Consider the following 26,256-nt stretch of genomic DNA (forward strand, 5'->3'; position numbering starts at 1 on the left):
CTGGTCCTACTTCCTAGTTGTTACCCCGACCCCAAGTTTCACGCTCCAGGACCCTGCCCTTGAGGCGGTAGAGGTGGGATCCCTCGCTAAGACCGAGGATAAAAACAAGCCTGGAGGGTAAACCGATTAAGAAAGGCCATTTTTATATTAGGTAAAATTCTCACCCAGTAATCGCCGAGACACGAACCGGTTCAGCCCTGTTGGTACCGGTTACGTCTCAAAACTCACGAGTTTCAAAACTCACGGACTAAAATTAGTTACAAATAGTATCAAAACTCACGATTACAGACTGGTAGCTAAAGTAAACATTCTAATGAGTCTTAAAATTCACGGCCCCGGACAGCAGGTGCTTGCGATTACCGCATGAGGGACGAGGTGCCCGGTGACTCACGCTTCCCGTACGACAGGCAGGGGATATTGTGGATGTTATTCTGCCACTCCAACCCACAGGGGAAAAATAATGGCTGGTGAATGAAAGAGACCGAGGTTTATTATTATTATTATTATTATTATTATTATTATTATTATTATTATTATTATTACTATGATTATTATTATTATTATTATTATTATTGTTGTTGTTGTTGTTCCGGGGTGTTTGTGGATCGCAGAGGTAAAAGAAGGTGCCGGGGTGAATGGGTCTAACTACAATGTCAAAATTAATTAAAACTTAAACTGAAGGTTATATTTTCTTAAATTCAGCCTTAGCAAATTTTCATAACAATGAAACGTCAGGTACAATGACCAATTTTAGGCAAGGCAAGAAAATTCATAATTTAGTGACAGTTTAACAATCTGGGCTTCAAGCCCCTCGCTTTACAATTCTTGAGCACCAACGGTAGCTCAAATTTACTCAAGTGCAGAAATCCCTCAATACATGGAGCACTTGTACCCAAAATACAACATCTTGCCTTCAAGAGGTATATAGTAATCTTACTTTGAAAAAGAGCTAACAGGCTCTCAGTTTTCCAAGCCTATTCAAGTTAACATCAACTTACAAATTCTGGCCTCTGAAGGTACAACTTACAATAGGAAAATGATTATACAGGGGTATTTAATACCCAACCTACTGGGCCTTCATGTAAAAGGAAAAACGGTTAAATAAATGGCCCGAACACAAAATGAATGGAGGCGAATGCTTGCACTCCTAGATATGAGCACTTAAAACCTAAAGGGCACTAGGACGGTGAAACAGGAGTTATTCCCAAACTACTGAGGTGACTCGTATAATGATAAATTAATGCAGTACGGAAAGGAAGAAAGCCAGTCACAAACGTAGTCACCTCAAACCAAGATGAAGGGGAGCTTGAGAGGGTACATCACTTTCTATCCCCGATTTACAGTTAACGATTTTATGAAGTTTGTACATTAGCCGGCAGAAAGTTACATTTTTGGGAAAACTAGGTTACATAGTTAATGATTCGGAACTTTCCCTCAGGTTAAACTGCGGAGCTAGCAAGAAATAAAGATGTTATGTGGCCATTACCTTGTTGAAGAACTGCTGCCTGATGAAAGGGGCCTCCCGCCTCCTGCTTTGACACACACACTCAATAAGATGACGATCAAGTGGCCAAGAGACGAGAAAATCCGAAGTTTATAAACCCTCGGGGAAAGTTCGAGATCATTCATGAATAATCAAGACACACCAACAGAATTTTATTGGTAGATTTAAAAAGTAACTCTCAGGGTCGAAGAAGAAGACTGTAATTGGTAGAAAATTAATTACAGAAATTAGGGATTGGCTAGATTCAAAACTGGCGGAAAGAAAAGATAAATATTGCCAACCCAAAAATAAATGAACATCAATTAGTAAAAAAAAAAACTTATGAATACAACACTTCTTTAAATCAAAAGTTCTTTCACTTCGCACCAGGGTGCATGATCATAGTTTTTTGTAGTGACATCTATGGAAGAAAGTCCCAACTTCTTGATGAATGGCAAACAAAACAAGTAGAAATACAGTCAGTTCAGGAAACTTCACAATAACAAAATTACATCAGATTTCTGTGGTGACATCTTTTGAGTAAATTCACAAGTTGGTCTAGTTTCAATTTCACGGTTTCTCCAGTAGAGGAGTTCTTTTAGGCGCAAGGTTTAAATGCGCGGCGTTGGGGTGTACCTCCCGGTACAATTATTATTATTATTATTATTATTATTATTATTATTATTATTATTATTATTATTATTATTATTATTATTATTATTATTATTATTATTAAAATTTGTTGCTGTTGTCATAAAGCTAATATAATGCATTTTTTTACCTTTCACATAAATTTATAATAATGATATGTGGCCGTCGGGGAGGTCTGGTGCAGGTCTTCAGAGTTGACGCCGTATAGGTAACCTGCACGTGTGTAAGGATAAGGCCCTACTTAAGATGAAGTCTAATGCTGAAGATGGCACGAACATCCAGTCCCCGAGCCATAAAAATTAACTAATGAAAGTTAAAATCTCCGACCCGACCGGAAATCGAACCCGGGACCCCCTGGACCCCTTGGAGCAAATGCCAGCATGCTACCAATTTATGCATGCAGCCGGACGACATAAAATTAAAGTAGGTACATTGCCCGCTACTAGTTAAAAGAAACTGTCAATTGGTAGTACTGGGGCTTAGTTCCATTATGCAGCCAGAAGGCGCCATTTACTTGGTAAGGCATTTTATTTAGAGATATTAAAGATCAATAAAGTTAATTCACTCATTTAGTTTCATCACTTGGAGATTAATTTGAAAAAAAGGCGTATTTCTATTTTTCGTAAGAGTTCATCTATTCGCTTATTTCAATAGATTGTCTATCTGACACACTTAAAACGAAAAAGAAAAAAATACTCATGACGCATCCGATTATTCTGTGCGATATAACTGAATGATATTTGAAACTCATTTGATTATTTAAATAATCGGATGGATGTTATTCGATTATTAAAAGTACTACATTATCCCATCAGTAATAGGGTGGACATTTATCCATTCAAAGAAGAACTGGCCCTGCTCGTGAGTTTTGAGACTGGCCCAGGTAGAGAGACCTGTTCTTACTAATCCTCCTCCTGGAATTCGTGAGTTTTGGGACTCATGACTTTTGAGATGACACGTTGGTACCGAGCTGGGTGTTTGTACCATTCACACTTGGCCGAACCAAGAGTCAAACTTACGGCTTCCCGATTGGTAGTCAAGTCACTATCCATAACCACTAGGTAAAGAAGGTGCGTTGATAAAGTTCGGTACGGTAAAAATAGTTTGTATGTGACGTTAGCAGGAGTTGTATGCATGACAGTTATTAGTCAGGGTAACTTTCTCTTAGTAGGTTATCAACGTTTGTCGTATTCGTGATGCTTATTCAACATTACTTCTCAGATAGCAGTTGTTATATTGTCCTAGTACCTATTTCGGAAAATATCCCAGAAATTTTCACCTAGTACCATCCTTACGCTTGATGTAGTATTTGTTGCAAAACTTGATTAGAAATCCCAATCACGAACATTAACTTGTCGAGAACAGTATTCGTACCTCACGTTAAACTGAAGTTCTTCAACCGATCAGCTCAGCTTGCCAGTGGGTATTTAATTTAAGGCCAAAGTATAAAATCTAGTGCGCACTGTAGTAAAACTATTTGTGTCGACGTCCATAATTTAAATGCTGCTGAGTTTGCGAGCGCGCGCCGTGTCTTTGTTGTTGAATTAGTCGCTAGCTGTCGCTTGCTGCTGGCTGCGGTCGTAGTTGACACATCCATCTTCGCAGTGCTAGTCACTCGGCGTTTAATCTTGCATGCATATAACCTTCGCTTCGGCTAGGCACGTGCAGTTATCCAAGGACAGAGGCGCAGCTTCCCGGAACGTAAAATTAATGCTATATTCGCATAACATGGATCAAATTATTTCTAGTTGTTACAGCAATAAGTGTTATTTAGAGAAGGGTAATTGAACTATTCCGGCACCTCTGATTACGAACACATGTATGAGTATGCCATTTTCACAGCAAGTAATGTCCTGCTCTATGGGTAAATGGTTAGCGTGCTAGCCTTTGGTCCAGAGGGTCCCGGGTTCGATTCCCGTCCGGATCGGGGATTTTAACCTTAATTGGTTCATTCCAATGGCTCGGAGGCTGGGTGTGTGTGCCGCGTTAAGCATTAGAATACATCATAGGTAGAGCCCCATTCTCAGAGACGCACAGGTCGCCTATACGGCGTCAGATTGAAAGACCTGCACCAGGCCTCTGCGGAGGCCACGCGCCGTTATTACAGCAAGTAATTTCAAGGAGTTCCGAACCTGGTGAGTGTACATAATAGAAGTAAAAACAGAATGATAATAAATGTCATTCATACGATATTGTCGTAGGCATTATTCCTTAATTATAGCGTCAAATCGTTATCGCGCAGAAAGTACTGAACGGAACTTGATCCATATTCGTCACATTTTACATACTAATCGTCTCGTATGTAAAAGCAGTATTCACAATAGTTTAAGTACATTTATGATTTGTTACCAGAAGAGTCTGGAACCTCAACATCAGCCAGACTTGCCGTGTAGAGTTAGTGAGGGGGAGGGTGGGGAGGGAAACATTCAAGACTTGGATATCGTGAAGTCCGTTTAATGCCGTAATGTGCAGTAACGAACGAATACCACCGTCACTTCCACCACCACCACAAGCAGCCAAAAGTCGTAAAAGTTACAACTCGGTCTGCTTCTCCCCTCCTTCCCCTACCCTGTAGCCAGCAGCACTCACCTAAGTTCGCGACGTGCGGCTTGCTTGCTTGCTTGCTCGCTGGCTTGCTGGTTGGACTGTGAACCCCGGCATTCCACTCACTCGCCAAGTGAGACGAAGAGAGGTCTGCCCACCGCAGGAATATCACCACTTCATTTGCCAGTGTGATTGGTGCATCGGTCGACCGACGTGGCGCTGGTATCGCGACCAATGCAGCCAGCTGCAGCTTGCACTATTCGTGCCCGTCTTAGGTGACATTAGTGTTGCGTTATATGGTGTGAGGTAGCGGGACGGTACGGGTACCTGCGTGTTGTCAATAGTGGTCTCCGCTAGAACACTTGCTCAGGACTGTGACTGAATGTTAATTCTGTTCAATTCTTCAGTGTTCTGTTAGTGGTACTAACAGCTAAAATAAAAATAAATAATAATGGGTGGCCATACGGAATTGCCAGAAGGTCGCTCTGAATCATCTGCTGCCAGTTCGAATGCAGCAAGCAGCAGTTCCCAAAATCATCGCTCACCCCCCAACTGTGCTAGATGCCGAAATCACGGGTTAAAAATCCCCCTTAAAGGCCACAAAAGATATTGTAAATATCGTTATCATAATTGTGACAAATGTTCTTTAGTTGCTGAGCGACAAAGAGTAATGGCCTTACAAACCGCCCTTCGAAGAGCTCAAGCCCAAGACGAAGCTCGTCTCCGCTCACTGGCGTCGGGCGTAAGTCCAGAAGATGTTACTAGTGAAGACAGTGCCGTGCCGGTCTCCCCAGTGGGTCCTGGAGGTGTGTCCCGCTCGCTGGAAGGCAGTTGTGACTCCAATTTCTCGTCTCCTCATTCCACGAGCATGGGCATTACGGTGCCTCCAACCCGCAAACTTCCCGCTCAGGCGCCAGTGCCCCACACTGCTACTGCTGCTGCTACCACCGGTAAGTTTCCAAAACAGCACGCGGTGCGCATGGTCCCAACAGGATATTGCGCCTTACGGTACTTTGCAGTGTTTATTAGTATACGTGTCTAATGCTTTAACTGATCACATGAGCTAGTACATTTCATTAACTTGAGGGTATAGCAAGCTTGTTAATATACTGCAGCGCTCAAGAGGTGTATTAATATATTCTGGCTCATATGGTTAAGGGATGCCAATTGTCGTTCCGTTTCACGTAGTAAAAGTCTCAGTTCTGAAATAAACCACGCATGTTTAGCAGAAATATTGAAGATATACTTCAAATTCATTTTTAAATCTCTAAAACACACTTGAGATTACTATTATCCGAGGGAAGGTTTAAATGGCTAATGTGCACTCTTCATTCTCCTCTCTCGCAAATATATATAAATATGAGAAATTCAAAGATATACGCAGAAATTTGCATAGCATTTACAAAATTAATATTAATGGAAATCATTTTAACTATTTGAGCTGCTCGCTATTTTCATTTAAGTTTAGTTATTGAAGTTTTCACCAAGGAGAAACCAGACAGGAAACTCTAGGATAAACACCTTTATTTAAAAATGAGATAATCACATTTGTTGATGAAAGTCCCTACCATACAGTTATAAACACAAGAACTGACCGAGCAATCCATGTAGACTCGTTCTCGTGGTTAAAATAGGGAGAGATTTGACAAGTTTCTCGGATTATCCACAGAACATTATCGTCCTCTGGCAATCGAAGTTTTATGTCGAAGTTGTACCTGAGAATATATGCACGTGTTGTCGTAATAATGTATTTTAAACTGCTGAGAAATTCACAATTTTAGCTTTTTATTGTTCAAACAATAATATATAGTATATATAGCTTGCCTACTATATATTTTTTTAAACTGTTTTAATTCTAGAGACGCTGCACTTCTGCTCGAAATTGTGGCATTACGCAACAGTAATTCATGTGGCTCTTGATTAAATCCTCTTATATTTGATCCCCATTCTAGTTCCCATTAAGTTGAGAAAATAAAATGGATCCATACATGCAATCCTCGGAAATATCGTTACCAAATTAAGTTCCATTTGAGGGGGAATTCTGAATTGTATCTTCTTCTCTTTCTTCTTCTTCTTATGCTTCTTCAGCTCTACGTATTCTTCTTCTTCTTCTTAATAATAATAATAATAATAATAGTAATAATAATAATAATAATAATAATAATAATAATAATAATAGTAATAATAGTTTGTGTTTTACGTTCATTTAGCTGTTATAAATTTCAAATGAATGTGTGGTATAATAATAATAATAATAATAATAATAATAATAGTTTGCGTTTAACGTTCATTCCGCTGTTTTAAACTTCAGATATAATGTGTGGTAGTTTTGGGATTAGTAGCTGGGTACTCAAGAAAACATTAACTTCCAACTTCAGGCGTTCACTATTGTGAAATTCGTACACTCCCTAAATTGACACTGTATGGTGTTGAATAAATATATCAGATTTAATCTCAACAGTGTATACTTTAATGCAAAACTGAGAATTATACTCGTAGATCAAATACAAGCTCGAATAAACCTATAGTCGAAAATTTTGTGTTTACCGGGGTCTCTCACGTCTTTCCTGCTCATCCGAGGGACATACGTTGTGCTGATTTTTTGAGGTGGGGTGGCCACCAAGAGACCAACGCACAACCATTATACATTGATAAGTTCTATACACACAGTATTATCAAGAGCTGTTATTCTATACAGGTGTTATACAAATCCATGGCATGTAGGCTAGAAATCTCCCTGTTTTTGTGTGGTAAGTCTGTATAAATACACAGATTTCTACTGCAGGAAATTTACGCGATTTGCTTGACAATTGTTCACATATTTTGAAATTTTTAGAAATATTTGTAAAATATCAGGTTTTCTTGGCACACTAGCAAACTTACCTACAACTATATCATCAGACACATGAATATCACGATGAATCGACAGCAAGGAAGGTCCATTTAATCGAGATTTAGATGTTGTACTTCTCAGATATGTCTTTAATTGTTACAGTGTGGAAGTAGAAACTGGTAAAGCAGCTAATATCTTGAGAAGAATATATTTATTAGAGAAATAATGACCGGGCGAGTTGGCCGTGCGGTTAGGGGCGCGCAGCTGTGAGCTTGCATCCGGGAGATAGTGGGTTCGAATCCCACTGTCGGCAGCCCTGAAGATGGTTTTCCGTGGTTTCCCATTTTCACACCAGGCAAATGCTGGGGCTCTACCTCAATTAAGGCCACGGCGCTTCCTTCCCACGCCTAGCCATTTCCTATTTCATCGTCGCCATAAGACCTGTCTGTGTCGGTGCGACGTAAAGCCACTAGAAAAAAAAAGGAAATAATGTTTTTCACATTTAGACAAAGCGTACAATAAAGTTTTAGCCATGTCAGTTCCACAGGACAATTTTTCTCGCAGTAATGAATATTCGCTTTCAGCCGTTTCTCCGTAACACAAGTCGTTTCGGTAGAATTTCACAGCAGGCTGAATAGATAAAAAAATCATTGACTGGCGTCAACGACAACTAAAGAAGTTGTATCTTAAGAAAACTTACATTATGATACAATACATACTGATGGGAATATCGAATGTTTTAAACTATCGGTGGAGTACCGATTGTGAAGCGTGACCATCGAATGAAAACATTCGACAGTTTTCATTCGGTTTGAAATCGGTTATAAAGTAGTAATATACGAGGTACGTTTTGTGCTGTGATAGTACTATAAGTCAATTGCTTTTAAGTACCGAAATGTGGATTGTTGTATTATACCTCCGATTTTTATAGCGTGTTTCTTTTGTTGGTAGTGATATAAGCAGAAATATTGAGACTAGTAACAAACGTTACACAATGTTCGAGTGAAGGGATTGGAAATTGAAATACTTACGTTGGTCTATAAAATAAGATAAAATGTCCCGATTCAAGTTATTGTGGTCATTACGTTTCGTTTGAAATAAAATGCATTTTTTTGTCTCTAACCACGAGTTAATGAATGCTAGATCGTCTGTTCATAAAATAACAAATGTTAGCCAATTTCAGATGAAGGTTAGGTTTACACCTTATTGTAATTACACACCATATTAAAGTAATGTGAATACAGCAAATTAACTTAAAAAACACATATTTTCTTAGGACTAAGTAATAATGAACATATTATTTTTAAAATAATCCCAATCATTTAAGGTTAGTGTTCAATCATTTGAGGCTCATGGTTAATATATGGAAAGTATTTATAAAAAGTATAACATGATTATCTATTGATAAAGTGCACAATAATAAAATTGCATTTGTCATTATACAACTTTGAGTCTGATATCTATTCATTTATAGTAAATGACTGACTTCACTCCACAACGAAAGAGGAGGCCGATTTCAGCGCTGACTAGTGGAAACAATTGGAATTTGCGATCCGAATGAAAACCCGAATGCAAACGGAAACAATCGGTTGTAGCGGTAGTTGACGACTATCGAATAATTCGGTAGTTTTTATGCGATAGTCCCATCATTAGAATACAATTTCCCTTTCTGAAACAGTATTTCATTCTACGTACGGGGATAAAAGTCAGGTTGTGAGTTTCACAAATAGGAAAAGCCCTCTCAGTTTTAATTACTGCGTTGATGGGGGTGAAAGTTCCCTTTGGGGATCATTGTAAATACCTAGGTATAAATATAAGGAAAGATCTCCATTGGGGTAATCACATAAATGGGATTGTAAATGAAGGATACAGATCTCTGCACGTGGTTATGAGGGTGTTTAGGGGTTTAGTAAGGATGTAAAGAAGAGGGCTTATAAGTCTCTGGTAAGACCCCAAGCAGAGTATGGTTCCAGAAACTGGGAAAAGTCCAAGGAAATAGAGCTCTATTTGTTCTGGGTGATTTCGGACAAAAGAGTAGCGTTACAAAAATGTTGCAAAGTTTGGGCTGGGAAGACTTGGGAGAAAGGAGACGAGCTGCTCGACTAAGTGGTATGTTCCGAGCTGTCAGTGGAGAGATGGCGTGGGACATCAGTAGACGAGTAAGTTTGGATGGTGTCATTAAAAGTAGGAAAGATCACAATATGAAGATAAAGTTGGAATTCAAGAGGACAAATTGGGGCAAATATTCGTTTATAGGAAGGGGATTTAGGGATTGGAATAACTTACCAAGGGAGATGTTCAATAAATTTCCAATTTCTTTGCAATCATTTAGGAAAAAGCTAGGAAAACAACAGATAGGGAATCTGCCACCTGGGCGACTGCCCTAAATGCAGATCAGTAGTGATTGAATTGAATTCGTACCTGAACTGATTTTCGGTAATTATGCGTGGTTTACTTTCCTTATGAAATTATTTCACTTTTAAAGTGACAGAAAAAGTTCGGGAGAGACCAGGACCCCTTGACCCCTCCCCCACGTAATTACGCCCCTTATTCAAATAGTAATTGTTGGCCGGATTAGCATTCTCTGTTATAAAATATCCTTTAAACAATCTGACTTGTAGTTGTTGAGAAACATTTAGTTTAGAAAATTCAGTGGTCTTTCTCATGAGTTTTAGAGCCCAGGCTCAATTAAATATTTGTTAATAATAATAATAATAATAATAATAATAATAATAATAATAATAATAATAATAATAATAATAATAATGTAAATTCATGTCCTTGCATGCGTCGAGGTGGTGCAGCTCTTTTCAGGCACACCGCCTGGGTCGCGCAGCTGTGAACTTGCATCCGGGAGATAGTGGGTTGGAATCCCACTGTTGGCAGCCCTGAAGATGGTTTTCCGTGGTTTCCCATTTTCACAGCAGGCAAATGCTGGGGCTGTATCTTTATTTTTTGCTATTTGATTTACGTCGCACCGACAGAGATAGGTCTTATGGCGACGATGGGCTAGGAAAGGCCTAGGAATGGGAAGGAAGCGGCCGTGGCCTTAATTAAGGTACAGCCCCAGCATTTGCCTGGTGTGTAAATGGGAAACCACGGAAAACCATCTTCAGGACTGCCGACAGTGGGGTTCGAACTCACTATCTCCCGATTACTGGATACTGGCCGCACTGCAGCTATCGAGCTCGGTGTGTACCTTAATTAAGGCCATGTCCGATTCCTTCCCACTCCTAGACTTTCGCTATCCCATCGTCGTCATAAGACCTGTCTGTATCGGTGCGACGTAAAGCAAATAGCAAAATAATAATAATAATAATAATAATAATAATAATAATAATAATAATAATAATTTCATGTCCCCACTACCTACTTTTACGGTTTACGGAGAGGCCAAATCAGTTTTATTACTAATGTATATGCCTGGAATAACAGAAAGAAATGTAGGGAGACATTTTCATCTGAAATGACGTCGCTTAATTCGGGGATCCCGCGTACTTACGCATGATGGAGAACCTGTGTTATTGTTGTTTCTGTCCATTGTTTTCTATATTCGCCCTGGCTGTTTTCACGCCTTTAACAGATCTAAAATATGGAAAAATACCAGTACTTGACTACATCGAGAGGGGAGGATTGCAATACTTAATGGACGCCAATAGTTCCAGTGACATATTGTCGAACTAACTAATTTCTCCGCAGGTGAAGTAACACGCATAGCTATGGAGGTTTCTGTATTTTATGTTCTTCCGGCCATAATAAAGGAATTTTTCAAAAGATTCTGGCGCTGACACTTGGCAGACTGTTGTTTTTGTTTCTGGTCAGCGCTTCCCCTCCAGTAAAATGTGTTTGATTCAAGTTACAGTCTTTACACTGTACGTAGGCGGAATTTCTCCACGGCATTGGGACAACCAGAACATGTTTGCATATATTTTCTGCTTTTTTCATCTAGAAGAAATCTACAGATAATGTAGCCTAAATGTTCGTTAACTATGCAACTGATTTACAATATAAATAAAGAAAAAGAAACGAGAAACTTTCGCTGAAACTCACTAAGCACTAGCATTTCTACCCCTTCTTCGCACGGGAAGTTTGCAGTGGCTTACATGTTTCCTTCAGGAATATTTGTGCAGTAACATGGCTCTATTCAAACGTTGAATACGATATGTTAAAATTATGTTTTCCTATGGCAGCGCGGGCCAGTAACGAAAATATGATGAAGCTGAACAAATTCGAGAGAGAATGAGAACGATTTCCGAATTTATTGTAAGGTACAGTTCCTGATCCGAAGTTGTGCGAAATTCTCCGTGGTTCTCATGTTGCATGTTGTATCTCTGACGATTTGCGTGGCGCTCTGGCGTTGATGATACCTCCCTTAATATCTATCCTACCGAAAAGAGTAAAATGGCTCTTTAGATTTTGCATTGTGTCAGAGTCTTCTATTCTCTAAAATATGTTGTTAACGATAGTTCTTATTACAATGAAAATCGCCATAGTACTTTTGTCGGGCCGATGACTTTCGATGTTAGGTCCCTTTAAACAACAAGCAAGCAAGTACTTTTGTCCGCTCGTACGAAATACTTGGTAGTCTGAATACTTTCAAAAATTAAGTTCCCAGAAGGAAATCATAATTTAATTTCTTCGATTGGAAAAGATTAAAAACATTCAAGTTCTTAAACACTGCTTCGATAGTCGTCGGTCTTTTCTTTCCAATAAGGGAGGTTCATTTCTGGTTGCGATCGGTGATCATTTAGGTGTGATTAAATGCAATAACACCACCTAATTTTAAGATCCACAAAGATCCTATATCGAGGCTTTAGCAATTGGAGCGGACTTTATACAGATTACATCATCATCATCAGAAGCAGCATCAGAGGAAGATTCAATCTTTCATTTCAGGTAACCTTAAGAGTTAAATCCTTTTCAAGGTCACCGCCGTTATTATCACCACCACCACCACCACCACCACCACCACCACCATCATCATCATCATCATCATCATGTCCTGCTCTGTGGTTGAGTGGTCAGCGTCTTGGCTTTCGGTCTTGCAGTCCCAGGATTGATTCCTGTCCAGGTCAAGGGATTGTAATTTTAAACGGTTAATTATCTTTACTTGGGAAATGGGTGCTTGTTCTGTCCCCATAATCCTGCAACTCACACACAACACAGGAACTGGGTGCTTGTTCTGTCACCATAATCCTGCAACTGACACAGAACACATTCTCCCACCGCAGTAACACGGAGTTCCTCATAAGAAGCAGGTGTCACCCACCTTCGTCGGATAGTCTGCCCTACAAGGACTCACCTTTCATTTCTTGTATTTTATCCTTTAACCGTCTCCCAATGATTTAATAAACTGTCCACGACAGGGGGTTTCGAGAGCTATCTTCGAGAAATATGACTTAATATAGCACTCGTAATCAACAAGAGCGAAAGTGGATTTGAATATCTCCCGTCATTTTGTTGGAAAAGTTACAGTTGGGTTTCGTTACAGTATTCCAAAGCCTATATTAGACTTCTCTCCAAGGTGACTGTAGTTCAAAGTGTTCATTCGGGTTTCATGGAAAACTACAGGTCCTGTGGTTTATGATGTGAGATTAATAGTCTCGTAAAACTTCCGAGTTTTTTAGATACATGTTTGAAGGTATTTGTGTAAAAAAGATTATAAAATTTGCATTTCCAGTCTTGATGAAGATATTAGATCGAACTGAACCTTTCAAGAGAGTACAAACTCTATTTAATAATACAGTAGTTTTATTGCGCAAATTGTGTATAAGGAAAGCCTTTCATTAATCACTACAACATTTTAGAAGTAATTCCATACGGTGCCTGTAACATAAAACATTAGTTATAATAACTTGACTAATGCGCTCTGCGTAAGTATTAGTCCTCGATAAACTTACCATTCGAACAAATCCTCGAGGAACGCTTCTGAGTATGGTATCTGTCACAAACTTGGTCACATAGCCTACACACAGAGTTTATGTTTGGTTCATTGAATACTTTCTTCCTAAACATCTTGAAATGGAAACCGTGAACAGCCAATCTTGTGAATATATGTCTCAGTTGGTGGCCCGTTTCCAACCATTCCCGATCCGCAACGGCCTTCGACAAGTAGAAGTCGTCCCAAATGTTCCTCTTTTCTTCTCTTAGCTTATGCATCAGTTTATCGTATGCAGCACCTCTGGTAAAATAAGATTGTATCTCAGGTCCTCAATCAGGAAAGTTTCCCTCGCAAGCTCGCGCAATCTTGTCTTTGATACACTCAGGACTAGCTTTAGATATCTAGATTTTATCTTATCCAGATCGTCTAACTGTTTCACAAACTATATTTCGACTCCAATCAGATTTTCTAATGAAATGGAGGAATTGATTTGGTATTACTTTAGAGAGTTTATGCAACAGAAAGAGTCGTAAGGTCTTATAATTACAGGTATACTTTCTAGGGAGAAGAACATTCTTGGATTATATGGTTTCTTAATGATACCAATAATAATATTATTCATAATTTGACAATTTCTATTTGAGAATGACTTATAACTTATATATCTGTTGACACTGTGATTATAGCCACGGGTTGACAAGAACCACATTTCATATTTTCCTTCCTACACCGGTGAAGACTTCTTTTGAACATTTATTTTAACAATCTGTAGAGTAAACCACTGCTATTTCTGCAGCCCACGACTCGATAACATTACTATTCTGTGTCGATGTTTAAGTGTTGAGAAGTCTATGCTTCTAAGATTCTTTGTCATATCTGGTTTATTCTTTATTCTTTATGACCAGAAACAGTAAGTTAGAAATTTTAACTTACAAATTCAGTTGATACATAGCAAAACTTGACTGAATAATGAATAAAGAAATATGCAAATATTTTTTAATAATCTGGAATATTAATCACAATATAATAAAAGTAGAGTGGAGAATAGTGTACCTGGCTGACCAATGGGATCTGTAGTCATGTAGGTATATTGTAGTAGTAGTAGTAGTAGTAGTAGTAGTACCGAGCTCGATAGCTGCAGTCACTTAAGTGCGGCCAGTATCCAGTATTTGGGCAGCCCTGAAGATGGTTTTCCGTGGTTTCCCATTTTCACACCAGGCGAATGCTGGGGCTGTACCTTAAATAAGGCCACGGACACTTCCTTCCCATCCCTAGCCATCGTCGCCATAAGACTTATCTGTGTCGATGCGGCGTAAAGCAGCTTGGAAAAAAGTAGTAGTAGTAGTAGTAGTAGTAGTAGTAGTAGTAGTAGTTAATTCAATACCTGGCCACCTTAGTCACGGGTGCTAACTGGATAATCATTTTGGTTGTGGAATGAGTGATTTACAGGTGTATGTGCCTCGCCCAGAAGTGGAAGCAGAGTTTCCAGTTTTCTCAGCTATTTGATGAAGAATCGAATGCACACCATTGCCGACTTGTCTATGTACCCGCTCTATCAAATCATTATTTCATTAAAATTACTGAACCATCTAAAAGCTCCGTGCAAATAAGTAAAGATTTGTCTCTTTCCACCGTAGTAAATTACCCTTATTTTCCATAATATTCAAGCAAACAGCCAACAATAAATTATTTCCTCCTTGAAGAAAGAAAACTTTTCCATTACTGAGAGAACAGTTAATAAATTTTATATTTTTGTTATTTAATTTGATCCAGTTTGGAAAAATTTGAGTCGTTTTCTTTTGTGCATGTCTGTTCCCGTAGTTCAAGGTTTAGATTAATCCTTGTCTCGAACTATATCATATTAGGCACAGCTACAGAAATGTTAAACGAATGTATCCTTCCGCAAGGGAGACGGCTGGTTTGAAAAAATACATCTGATATACCCTAATATACAATTACCATGTATACAATATACCATTAAAATGCAGTCCTTCAATGCTTGATTTCGTTGTAGCCTATATATTAATTCTCAAATGTCTGCAAGCCTTATTTATTATGAAACTATGTGATATCGCCAAATATGCAGAATGACTCATGTATCTAAACAAAATAACTGTACTATAACCTCCCCAGGACAGTTTGCACTACTAGGCAATAAATTCAGCACATGACACAACTACAAGCCAAATAACTAAAGAACAGTTTTCGTATACATCGTACACGGCGAAGGAACAGTTTGATTTATCATTAGTGCCGAGTGTAGGTAAGGTGCAGTCCTATGAACTCACTGAGTTCAACTTTGACGCAAGGTGGAGGGTATGGGTAGGCTGCGGTCGAGCAGAAATAAACAGACCACTTGTTGCTGTGTGGTCGGAATTGCTACATCTACGTAGGCAATTCAATAACAATCTGAAAATTTGCTCTAATTGCCTTTAGGTTGGTTCTATGACGTTGTGTGCTACCAGCCGCTAGATGGCATCGTTGTCTAAGTCTGTGGTAGGTTTCAGCATTATCGGACCAGTACAGCTTGCGCTGTTGCGACGTAAAGATGAGGAACGCTGTTCTTCCTTGGTGCAAACAGAGAGTATCGCGGCCATCTCTACGTCGCAACAGCGCAAGCTGTACTGATCTGGTAACGTTGAAACCTACCACAGACGTAGGCAACGGTGCCATCTAGCGGCTGGTGAACACACAATGCCATAGAGCCAACCTAAAAACAATTAGAGCAAAATTGCAGATACTTATTGACTTGCCCTCGTATATATAAGCATACCATCGCAACTTCAGAGCATGTGAAAACTGCAGTAATCTCAGTTGGAAGTGACGAATCGACCTCGTACTACGAATAGTTAACTCAGATGTGAAGAAAATTCCATTATCTCTTTTGCTACATCCTTTACTGTAAGATGGAATGCTTAAATAAATTGAACTTGTGAGTTCAAGAACGTACCAACTCCTCTTTTTACCGAAATTCATTTTATGGTATGTATGGCTAGCTGAATTTCGGACACATGTTTATAGATGGAGAGAACGCCCCAACTCGGAACGCAAAGTGCTTGCATATTATCACGAGAATTTTGTATATTTCAAGAACGTCCCAGTGTATGGAGTTGGGGCAATTTTGAAATATCTGAACAGTTTCCCATCAGATGTCTCGGATGCTACATTGTTTACATACGTGACAAAATGATGTCCACTGGTGGTGCAGAAATGAATGGTAATAAAGATTCTTCTAAAATTCGAGGCAAAAAAGGAAGAAACGAAAGTAACTGGGATAACAAATAAAAAATAAAACTCGAGCATTAGGCCAAGCATATGTAAATAGTGTGGGGAGACAAATTTCTGAGGAGGATTAATCGTCTCCGTGAACATTGTGCTGCAGGTGTCACGTTCGGGGTACTCATAACACACGCCTTCGCCAGAAGGCAAAGGAAATCCTTCAGAAGATTGATAGCCATATTGTACGACTTCCTTAAACTGTTTCTCACTACAAAAGAAACCATAGTCAACGCAGGTTTTTCAAGTGGCCTGAATGTTCTAAAAATGTACACCCTTTTCACCAAAGAACATTATCCAGATGCATTTCTTTATCTGAAATCTGGAGGAGGTTTACATAAACTTAAGTGTACCATTCGTACCATTCAACAATTTCTCCAGACCTTCTGCCGACATAGGTCAAATAACAATATCATCGGCAAATCTCAGAAGGATGATTTCCTCTTCTTGGATTGTAATTCCCTTTCCAAATTCCCCTTTGAGTTCCTTTACCTCATGTTTTATATGATAATCGAGAAGAGGAAAATTCTGCAGCCTTGTCTCACTCCTTTCTGGATTGCTGCTTCTGTTTCATAGCCCTCAATTTTTATCACTACGATTTCAATAGACAACGGATGGCATCCTCCTGAAAAGAATCTACGTCATACACAGGACAGCGTTTTACTTTCTTCTTTCCTGAGTTAAAGAAAAACAATACTACGCTTGGCGTTGCTGATGACCCACAATCGCTAGGAGTTTCCTCCTTACCTCCTTCAATATCTTCTTCTTGATCGCAGTTCTTACCGAGACACTTGAGGTTTTCGATGTCCGCTCATGTACTAGACCCGTGGGAACTGACGTACCCTTATGAATTGCAACAAAGTCTTCCTGCTGCTTGTAAATTTCTTGAATCCCCGTTCTAATACCAACATTGGAATATATTGAAAGATACATCCCATTGTAAACGATTATTCTACAGTAGATTGGTCTCTCAGCGAACGACGTGTCTTTTGTGATATTTTCCTGCTGGGGTGGACTGGGAATGAGAACATAGCGACCGAGGCCTTCACCACAGTTGTGTTAGAATCCAGAATCTCCCGAATGCAAGATTACCGCTACATGACCTGTACCGCGTAGCCAACTCACTTGGTGGGAAATATTGTGATAATCGTGCAAATGGACCATCAATGAGGACCATAATTTTGAATTCACGGGCCTAATGAATTTATTGATTAAGCCTCCGACAGAAGATATATGACAGAATATCTCTTCCATATTCAGTAACTAGCTGATGTACCCGTGCTTCGCAACGGAATTCTAGGTTTAGTAGAGCACACGTTGTGAGCAAGATTGTATTAAATTGCATAGCTCTTAACTCTACCCTAGAAACGCGATTGGGAAGTCACCAAACGTCTTTCTTATGTGAAGACTGGGTTAGGGAATTTTCATTGTAATGGTAGGCCCTGTTGCCTACCATCAGTCACAATCAAGTTGGGGAGTATTCATTATAATGGCACACAATCACTACCCACCTGCCTTTTTACATCCTCAGAAAGGCTGTCTTATTGGTTTCCCTAACTGAAATTGTGACTTGCCCCTTTTAGAGAACAATAATTGTACGAGAAATGCAACTATGCAAGCTAAGGGCGCCAATCTTTAAGTTGATGACTTAAGAACAAAAATTTATAATAAAGCTTGGACGGACTCTCATCACAGGGATGGGGTGATAGTGCACTAATCATTAAGCAGGAGAATTAGAAATCAAAAGGCTAATTAAGGCAGATTGATTAAAGTGAACTAGGAAAATACTATTTATTATATTGAATATAAATGACGACGGTTTGACGAGAACTGAATTTAAAATAGGAAATGAATTTAACAAAAAATTGAATGACTCTACTTCGCGAAAACTTGCAATATTTTTAACTCGCTTGCTCACCATGTAGTCTTGTTCTGCTGGTCCTTGGAAAGCTTCCATCCTTGTAGCTGGAACATCACCGGTCGTCTTTGAGATATCTTCATCTGCAGCTAAGTACCATTCCTGCCTTGCAAATTGCATCAACCACTAATTGGATGATGGCTCTGAAACTATCACTCCCTGTTATGCTCTATCCCATATATTGGAGATGAGCCCTAAATCATAGTTAGAAAAACCTCCTTGGGTTATGTGGAGAGGATACTCAATTAACAATCCTTCCAACTTTACTGAAAATGTGCACTGAAGTTTCATTTCTATCTAGTTTAATGCTACCTATTGTCTTAGACTGGTATAAACTGGTCTAATACAGAGCTGTTCGTACTTCCTGATGAGAGTGGCTATACACCCATCATTCAGAAATTCCTAAGTACCACGTCGTGGTAACGAAGTAATGAATGTAGAAGTGATAAACTATCACACTAGTCCACTATGGTACAACAACCATAAGACAAGTTATCAGACCTAAAGCGAAATACAAGATAGAAGAATGATGCCAAGAGCTCCAACACGCCCTTTTATAACCTTTTCTGGCTCTAATTACAGGTCGCTACACGTGGTCCAATCAGTTGACACGTCTCTCCCCACTCCAGATATTAAAGTTGATGGGTCCCAACCATGATATCAACTGTTCTTCTATTAGCCCTTTCACTCAGTATCCATGGCAACATGACGCTCCTTTGAAAATATAGGCGGTGATCAGTTTGAATTATTCTGGTCGAAATACAGTAGCTGTGGTTACAACGCTTGAACACGTGCTCGCTTTTCCCAGAATTTGATGTCTAAATTTGTCCTTCCTTCTTCCTCGGTGATGTGGCAAGATAGAGGAAAATCTACTGCAAGTTAAATTTAAACGAATGTCGCAAGAATCTAAGTTAATATTAGGATATTCAGCCCTCGTTTACAAGTCGTAGTTACAAAGTAATGAAATGATAGTGAGCAAATGATCAAACATGAATTATAATAAAATTACATACGAAGATAAATATCATGACGTTAAATTCCTGAATTAATTACACATAATAAAATGAACATAATTACACTGTTACGTCTGGAACGTTACAAAATCAACATAGATCAGTACAAGGACGCCAGTGGGCAAGTCGCGATTAAAAGCAATGCTGTCATATGATATACTCGATCAAATTAAAAACCACACATTTTCTCACTTTTAACGAACAGTACTACGCTGCCGATCTAACAGTCCAAAGTTCCAGAGCTGGTATGACGAGGCTGCAGACAGCCGTGAGCCGTGACCACTCTTTAATTTTTGGGGGAGGGGGAAATGAAGGCGGGGAGAGGGGGCGAATATTGTAGAGTCCCAGGGCAAAAACTATGTCCTCTTACTCATCTGTTTAATCTGTTTAAAAATCGCAATTCACTACACTGGTGGCAGAAAAATCTATCTGACTTGGAGGCAAATTCTTCCTTCAAGCCAGAGCAGAAACCCTCTCTTCACTGCTAATTTGGAATTAAATGCTTTTCTTAAGGAACGGATCTTTTCAGGGTTCAGTTTTGAGTTATTTAGTGAATTGTGGTGCTATAATTTGGAATAGACCTAAATTGTGATTCTAGACCAGGTCATACTACTACTACTACTACTACTACTACTACTACTACTACTACTACTACTGAGTCTCTGCCTTAAGTGTGCACACGGCTCATTCATAACAGGGCGTCAGAGTAGGGATCGAATAGCAAGAATACTATTATGAACCAGTGTGTTACGTACCAGCAGTATCAGAAAATGTATGAACCAGAGGAATGTCATGCTAAAGAAGAAATTTGTCTAACTCCCAGGCTATTTCCCGCCAATATTCAGGCAGGCTGTTGTACTCGGTACGCAGCATTAATCCCATCTATCCGAGATGAGTGGCACAATAAGAGACAAAGACATCAAAACAAACAATGGTCAATTTAATGTTATTGTTGACCATTCTTATGCGCTTTCGATATTGTAGGGCTTCACATTTAGTTTTCTTCCGACTCTGAAATACCACTCTTATCATAGTCAGTACGGTAAAACTGAATAAAACATAAATGATCAGAAATAGTGTTCTCTATAACTTTTGTTATGTAGTACTTTTCGATAGGACCAAAAACATAAGTATTTAAAAATTAAATTTTAGGCACCTTCCCCTAAACTACCATTTCATCCAGGGTGAATAAAATTGTTTATACCTTAGACTGTATTTTCTTATTCCCAGACACTATATACCGATTTTCATTAAATTCTGTTTACTCATTTTCTCGTGGCTCGGCGTTGATATGGACTTAGCAACAAAAATACAAATTCATGAATATCTGTGTTATCATAGGCGGTACGGTAGAAATGTATAAGATATAAATGATCGGATATGTAAATCTATATAACTTTAGTTATGTAGTATTTTTCGATAAGTTAATGTAAATATTTGAGAATTAAATTTTAAGCCTTCCCCTAAACTACCATTTCACTCAGCGTGAATAAAATAATTTATAGCCTAGATTGTAGTGGCTCATCCCCCGACTATACATGCCGATTTTCATTAAATTCTCTTCAGCCTTTTTCTCGTGATGCGTGTACAGACAGACAGACAGACAGACAGACAGACAGACAGACAGACAGACAGACAGACAGACATTATGGAAAAGTAAAAAGTGCATTTCCTTGTTACTGTGGACATGACCGATACAGAAATACCATTCTTTTCAAATTCTGAGCAATGTACAGACAAAACTCTTATTTGATATAGATAGATAGATAGATAGATAGATAGACCGGTGAGCTGCTATACCGGAGGATAATTTCAGTGATAGTAATCGGATTTGCAGCCATTGTGTTTTTTTGAAAATCGCGATGATATGCTGTGCTCTCTGTGGAGAGTGTGTCTGAATGAGCTCTGACTGAAATCTGTGCAGACACTGACAATCTTCTAGCCTACCTTTCTTTTCAATACGCTACATGAACCCTAACTGAATATTGAAAGCATGTCTGTAAGTATCTCCAGCCCTGTGGTGTTTTCTCTTCACTGAAGCCGACAATTTAACTCCTAGCTCGTCCAGGAATCTTTGTTCTGTTGTGAGATTTTTTTTTTTTGCTAGGGGCTTTACGTCGCACCGACACAGATAGGTCTTATAGCGACGATGGGAGAGGAAAGGCCTAGGAGTTGGAAGGAAGCGACCGTGGCCTTAATTAAGGTACATCCCCAGCATTTGCCTGGCGTGAAAATGGGAAACCACGGAAAACCATTTTCAGGGCTGCCGATAGTGGGATTCGAACCTACTATCTCCCGGATGCAAGCTCACAGCCGCGCGCCTCTACGCGCACGGCCAACTCGCCCGGTGTTGTGAGGTTTGGTATTGGATTTGCTCAGCCTCTTCGAGTCAACTAGCCCAGAAGCTGTCCCATATGAGTAAGTTGAGGATATTCCCCAAAATTCCTATTTCTTCAAGTAACTGCTAAACGAGCATAGTAAAGTTAAACATTCGCTTTTTGTCAAATTATTACGAATAAAAGTCATGTGTTGGTGACTGACTGACCATAAATGACTATTTTGAGCGTTGGCGCCTATTTTGCGATAAATGCCCATTTCCGCGCCTTAAATATTGTTTTATTTTATTGTTTGCTTCATTATATTTCGTTGATTGGCAGAGGGCATATCCCGACCACATCCTGTGAAGTTTAGAGGATATTCTCTCCGTTTCAAAATATTCTGTCTGAAACGAGCCATAAAGCAGTTTGATTTTCCGGCAGAGTGCCTTTTACTTGAGATAAGTTACTAGACATTTACATTTACGTATGGCGGCTTACTATTTTGTCAGAATGTTCTCAAACCCTTAGCTCAGCCATAGGCTTAATATGCAATTTTACTAACGAGCAGCTATTTATACAGTATCGCATGCGCGTCGGTGAAAGCCGTGATAGCAGGCGTCTAGTTGTTTGATTCAGCGAAGGCAAGATGAAGTTCGTCTAATATGTCAAATACTTTTCTTTAAATGATAAGTATATTTATTTGAAAATCAAAATTCGATAATTACAGTGATTGATTGAAAACCCTCATTCTGCAAATGTCGCTGTTACCAATGGCGTAACCAGGATCGACCGATACTTGAAAGAAAAGTTTGGAATTTTGCTGCTTTCCTTGATTAGAACATGTAAGAAAACATATTTTTACCCCTGTTTGCCAAAATTATTAATAATACGGCTTATTTAAAAACCCTCCCATTCTTTCTGATAATAAGCAGGGGAAGACAGATGCTGAATGCTTCTTTCTCTGAATGTATTACATGTCAACGACACCCGACAGTCCCTTTGAAGTAAGGTTTCAATTCGACCCTCAGGAACAAGCATTCCCATTTTTGCTCGTAACTACATCACGTAATTTCGAAAATTGGGAAGTGCATTGCAATGTTAATTTCATAAAGGTGTAGGCTAATAGGCATTCATATAAATTACCACTGATCTGCTTTTAAGGCAATCGTCCAGGGGGCAGATAGCCTGAAATTTATTTACTTTGTCTTTTCCTAAATAATTTAAAAGAATTTGGAAATGTATCGAGTACCTCTCTTGGTAAATTATTCCAATCCCTAACTCTCCTTCCTATAAACGAATATTTGTTCCAATTTGTCCTCTTGAATTCTAACTTTATCTTGATGTTGTGATATTTCCTATTTAAAAAAAACATTTTACATGCAATAGGCAAATATGGGTAAAGTTTTGTCCGACTCGTTGGCTGAACGGTCAGCGTACTGGCCTTCGGTTCAGAGGGTCCCGGGTTCGATTCCTGGCCGGGTCAGGGATTTTAACCTTAATTTGTTAATTCCAGTGGCACGGGGACTGGTTGCATGTGTTGTCTTCATCATCTTTTCATCCTCATCACGACACGCGAGTCGCCTACGGTAGTCAAATAGAAAGACCTGCACCTGGCGAGCCGAACCCGTCCTGGGATATTCCGGCACTAAAAGCCATACGACATTTCATGGGTAAAGTTATCATTGTTGTATACAAACCCAAGTTCCTGGAATGAACATGGGATATTAAATCATTTGTATTTTATTCGTAAAAATATAATATCCCTTCTCTAATTATAACTTTCTTTGCTTGAATATGTCTCAAACCGCCTCGAATCTCGGAACCGGTGGGTGATTCATCAACAATAGCCTTCGGTGATTTTGTTCAAACAAAAATATACGGAATGAAGAAGTATTTTTTAGAAAGCAAGTTAATTTAAGAGAAGAAGGAATAATTGGAAAATCTCTATATATTACGGCAACGCGTGACTGAAAACTTGTTATTGCTGCTATCACATTCCTTTGGCTATGGAGAAAAGAAGTGGTGTGGAACGTACAAGTTCGCCAAGTGTTCTTAAGAACTCATTAAGCTTCTAAATCAAGACTATGCCACTTCCCTGGGTATATACTGAACTGTTTTGTTAAAAATAAAACCATCATAAAAAATATGGTATTCCAAAAATACGGAATTTTCTTCCAGGAGAAGGAAAATTAAAACATGTAGATTTATTTAGTTAATTCTGCTATCGCCCGGCTCCTTGGCTGAATGGACAGCGTACTGGTCTTACGTTCAAAGGACCGCAGATTCGATCCTCAGCCAAGGATTTTAACAACTTCTAATTAATTCAACTGGTTCAGGGACTGGGTTATTGTGTTTTTCTCAGTACACATTTTCGTGTACACACAACACATCCCACTAAGAACCACCAAAGAAATACGCAATAGTGAATACATCCCTCCACACAGGTTTGGCGTCAGGAAAGCAGCCGGCCGTAAGACTGAGCTGATTCCATAAAAGTGCCGAAGAAGAAGAAGAAGAAGAAGAAGAAGAAGAAGAAGAAGAAGAATTTGATATCTTTTCTACCTCGTAAAATGATCAAAGAATTAAATGAATCAGCCGTGCTACTTCAATTTTATTACAATTAAATTCGTACCTGTACAATTGTTGTAGAGTAATTATGATGGGGTAATTGACTATTGGAAACAATTTGCATATGACTACATGGAATCCATCAAGTCTCAATGTGATGAGTAAATTTGAAGTTGTTCATTAACTATGACGCTGAGGGCAAAACATTCTGGAAATTGTCAATACCGTTTCTACTTCCCGAGTAATTTTTAAACAATCATGACTTTCTCTCTCAGACACTAGCATGCCTGGTCGTTACACAACAAACACATTTAACGTATAATCATCGTAACAAAGGCAAAATAACACCTGTATTAATTTCTTGCAAGAAGAATGGCGAATAATATTGGAAATGGAATGAGGAAACAAATGCGGGGGATTGTATTTTAGTTATTAAACTACAATGTTTCTCTAATACAATTTCACAGCTCCATATCGCCCCGTGCTCTGATAACATAATTCAGGTAGCATTCAGTTTCACATCCGTGGAGTGTAGTTCAGGTACCTGTTCATATTTTAGTTTCATTTTTTTCAGACTATCATTTTCCAAATGTAGTTGAGAGCTCTTCCGAAACGTAGCCGTTTTGAAGCATTGGATTCCAGGAGATCTCCGAAGTTAAGAAATGCTAGGCGCAATATTTTATATATGAAGATGCCTTCACAGGATTTTGTCAGCATTAGGACACAAACCGAAAACTGGTAACTTTCTCTCTACTTTTTCTGCTAGTGGTTTATCATCACAGCAACAAACGTTCCTTCTTGAACTGCTGCTAAATGGATTTCACAATTCCTAAGTCTTAAACGTTGGCGCTCATCTATTACTCTTGGAAACTCATACTGGGACTGGTCAACCTCTACAAGACTGGCTCAGTAGCGCAGTTATTAGACGCTCGCCTCCTGTGCTCGGGGACGTGGGATCGAATCCTACCTCTTATGTTTAATAGTGATTAATTGTAAGAGACTTATTAGTAGATTTAGTGGCACGTTGAATTATCCCTTTTCAGAGCAAAATGTTGACATTTTTGAAAAATGTACTATCTGAAAGGACGTGTTGTGATGAGCTTTTAACCAAAACTATTTTAGCCTGAATCCTTCGTAAATTTAATTATCTGTGTATATATTCTCATTCTCATCTGTTAATCTACATAAACACTTCTCCTGAAATGGTTTTCCTTTCATTATTGATTTCGATCGTAGCAGTTGCAAGAGACTTAGAATTTGTGCGTAGGGAAAGTAATTATGTAGGAAGTGAAACAACAACAACAACAACAATAATAATAATAATAATAATAATAATAATAATAATAATAGTAATAAATTAAATTTCGTGTGGCTATTTCCAGTCGGGTGCAGCCCTTGTAAGGCAGACCCTCCGATGAGGGTGGGCGGCATCTGCCTTGTGTAGGTAACTGCGTGTTATTGTGGTGGAGGATAGTGTTATGTGTGGTGTGTGAGTTTCAGGGATGTTGGGGACAGCACAAACACCCAGCCCCCGAGCCATTGGAATTAACCAATGAAGGTTAAAATCCCCGACCCGGCCGAGAATCGAACCCGGGACCCTCTGAACCGAAGGCCAGTACGCTGACCATACAGCCAATGAGTCGGACAATAATAATAATAAGAAGAAGAAGAAGAAGAAGAAGAATTCATTACCGTACTTTGTATAATAGCATTATATATATTGTTATGTTTGTATGAAACGAGCGTTCTTTGAAAAGTTAAGTTTTTAAAG

General features: G+C 39.0%; 2 protein-coding genes across 2 annotated transcripts in view; both read left to right on the top strand.

Annotated features, from left to right (window-relative positions):
- Positions 1-26,256, top strand: part of LOC136863565 (doublesex- and mab-3-related transcription factor 1) — a 488,347-nt gene that overhangs the window by 227,923 nt on the left and 234,168 nt on the right. The gene's annotated exons all lie outside the window — the stretch shown is intronic.
- LOC137498594 (doublesex- and mab-3-related transcription factor 1-like) lies at positions 4,981-5,720 on the top strand. Its single transcript, XM_068226455.1, has one exon. It carries the CDS (start codon positions 5,130-5,132, stop codon positions 5,718-5,720), a length of 591 nt encoding a protein of 196 aa, XP_068082556.1. The 5' UTR covers positions 4,981-5,129.

Source organism: Anabrus simplex, chromosome 2 (assembly GCF_040414725.1).
Source record: "Anabrus simplex isolate iqAnaSimp1 chromosome 2, ASM4041472v1, whole genome shotgun sequence".
NCBI lineage: Eukaryota > Metazoa > Arthropoda > Insecta > Orthoptera > Tettigoniidae > Anabrus > Anabrus simplex.

What these genes read in the sequence shown, in the direction of transcription:
- LOC137498594 (XM_068226455.1), top strand. Translation starts at nt 5,130, where the DNA reads ATGGGTGGCCATACGGAATTGCCAGAAGGTCGCTCTGAATCATCTGCT.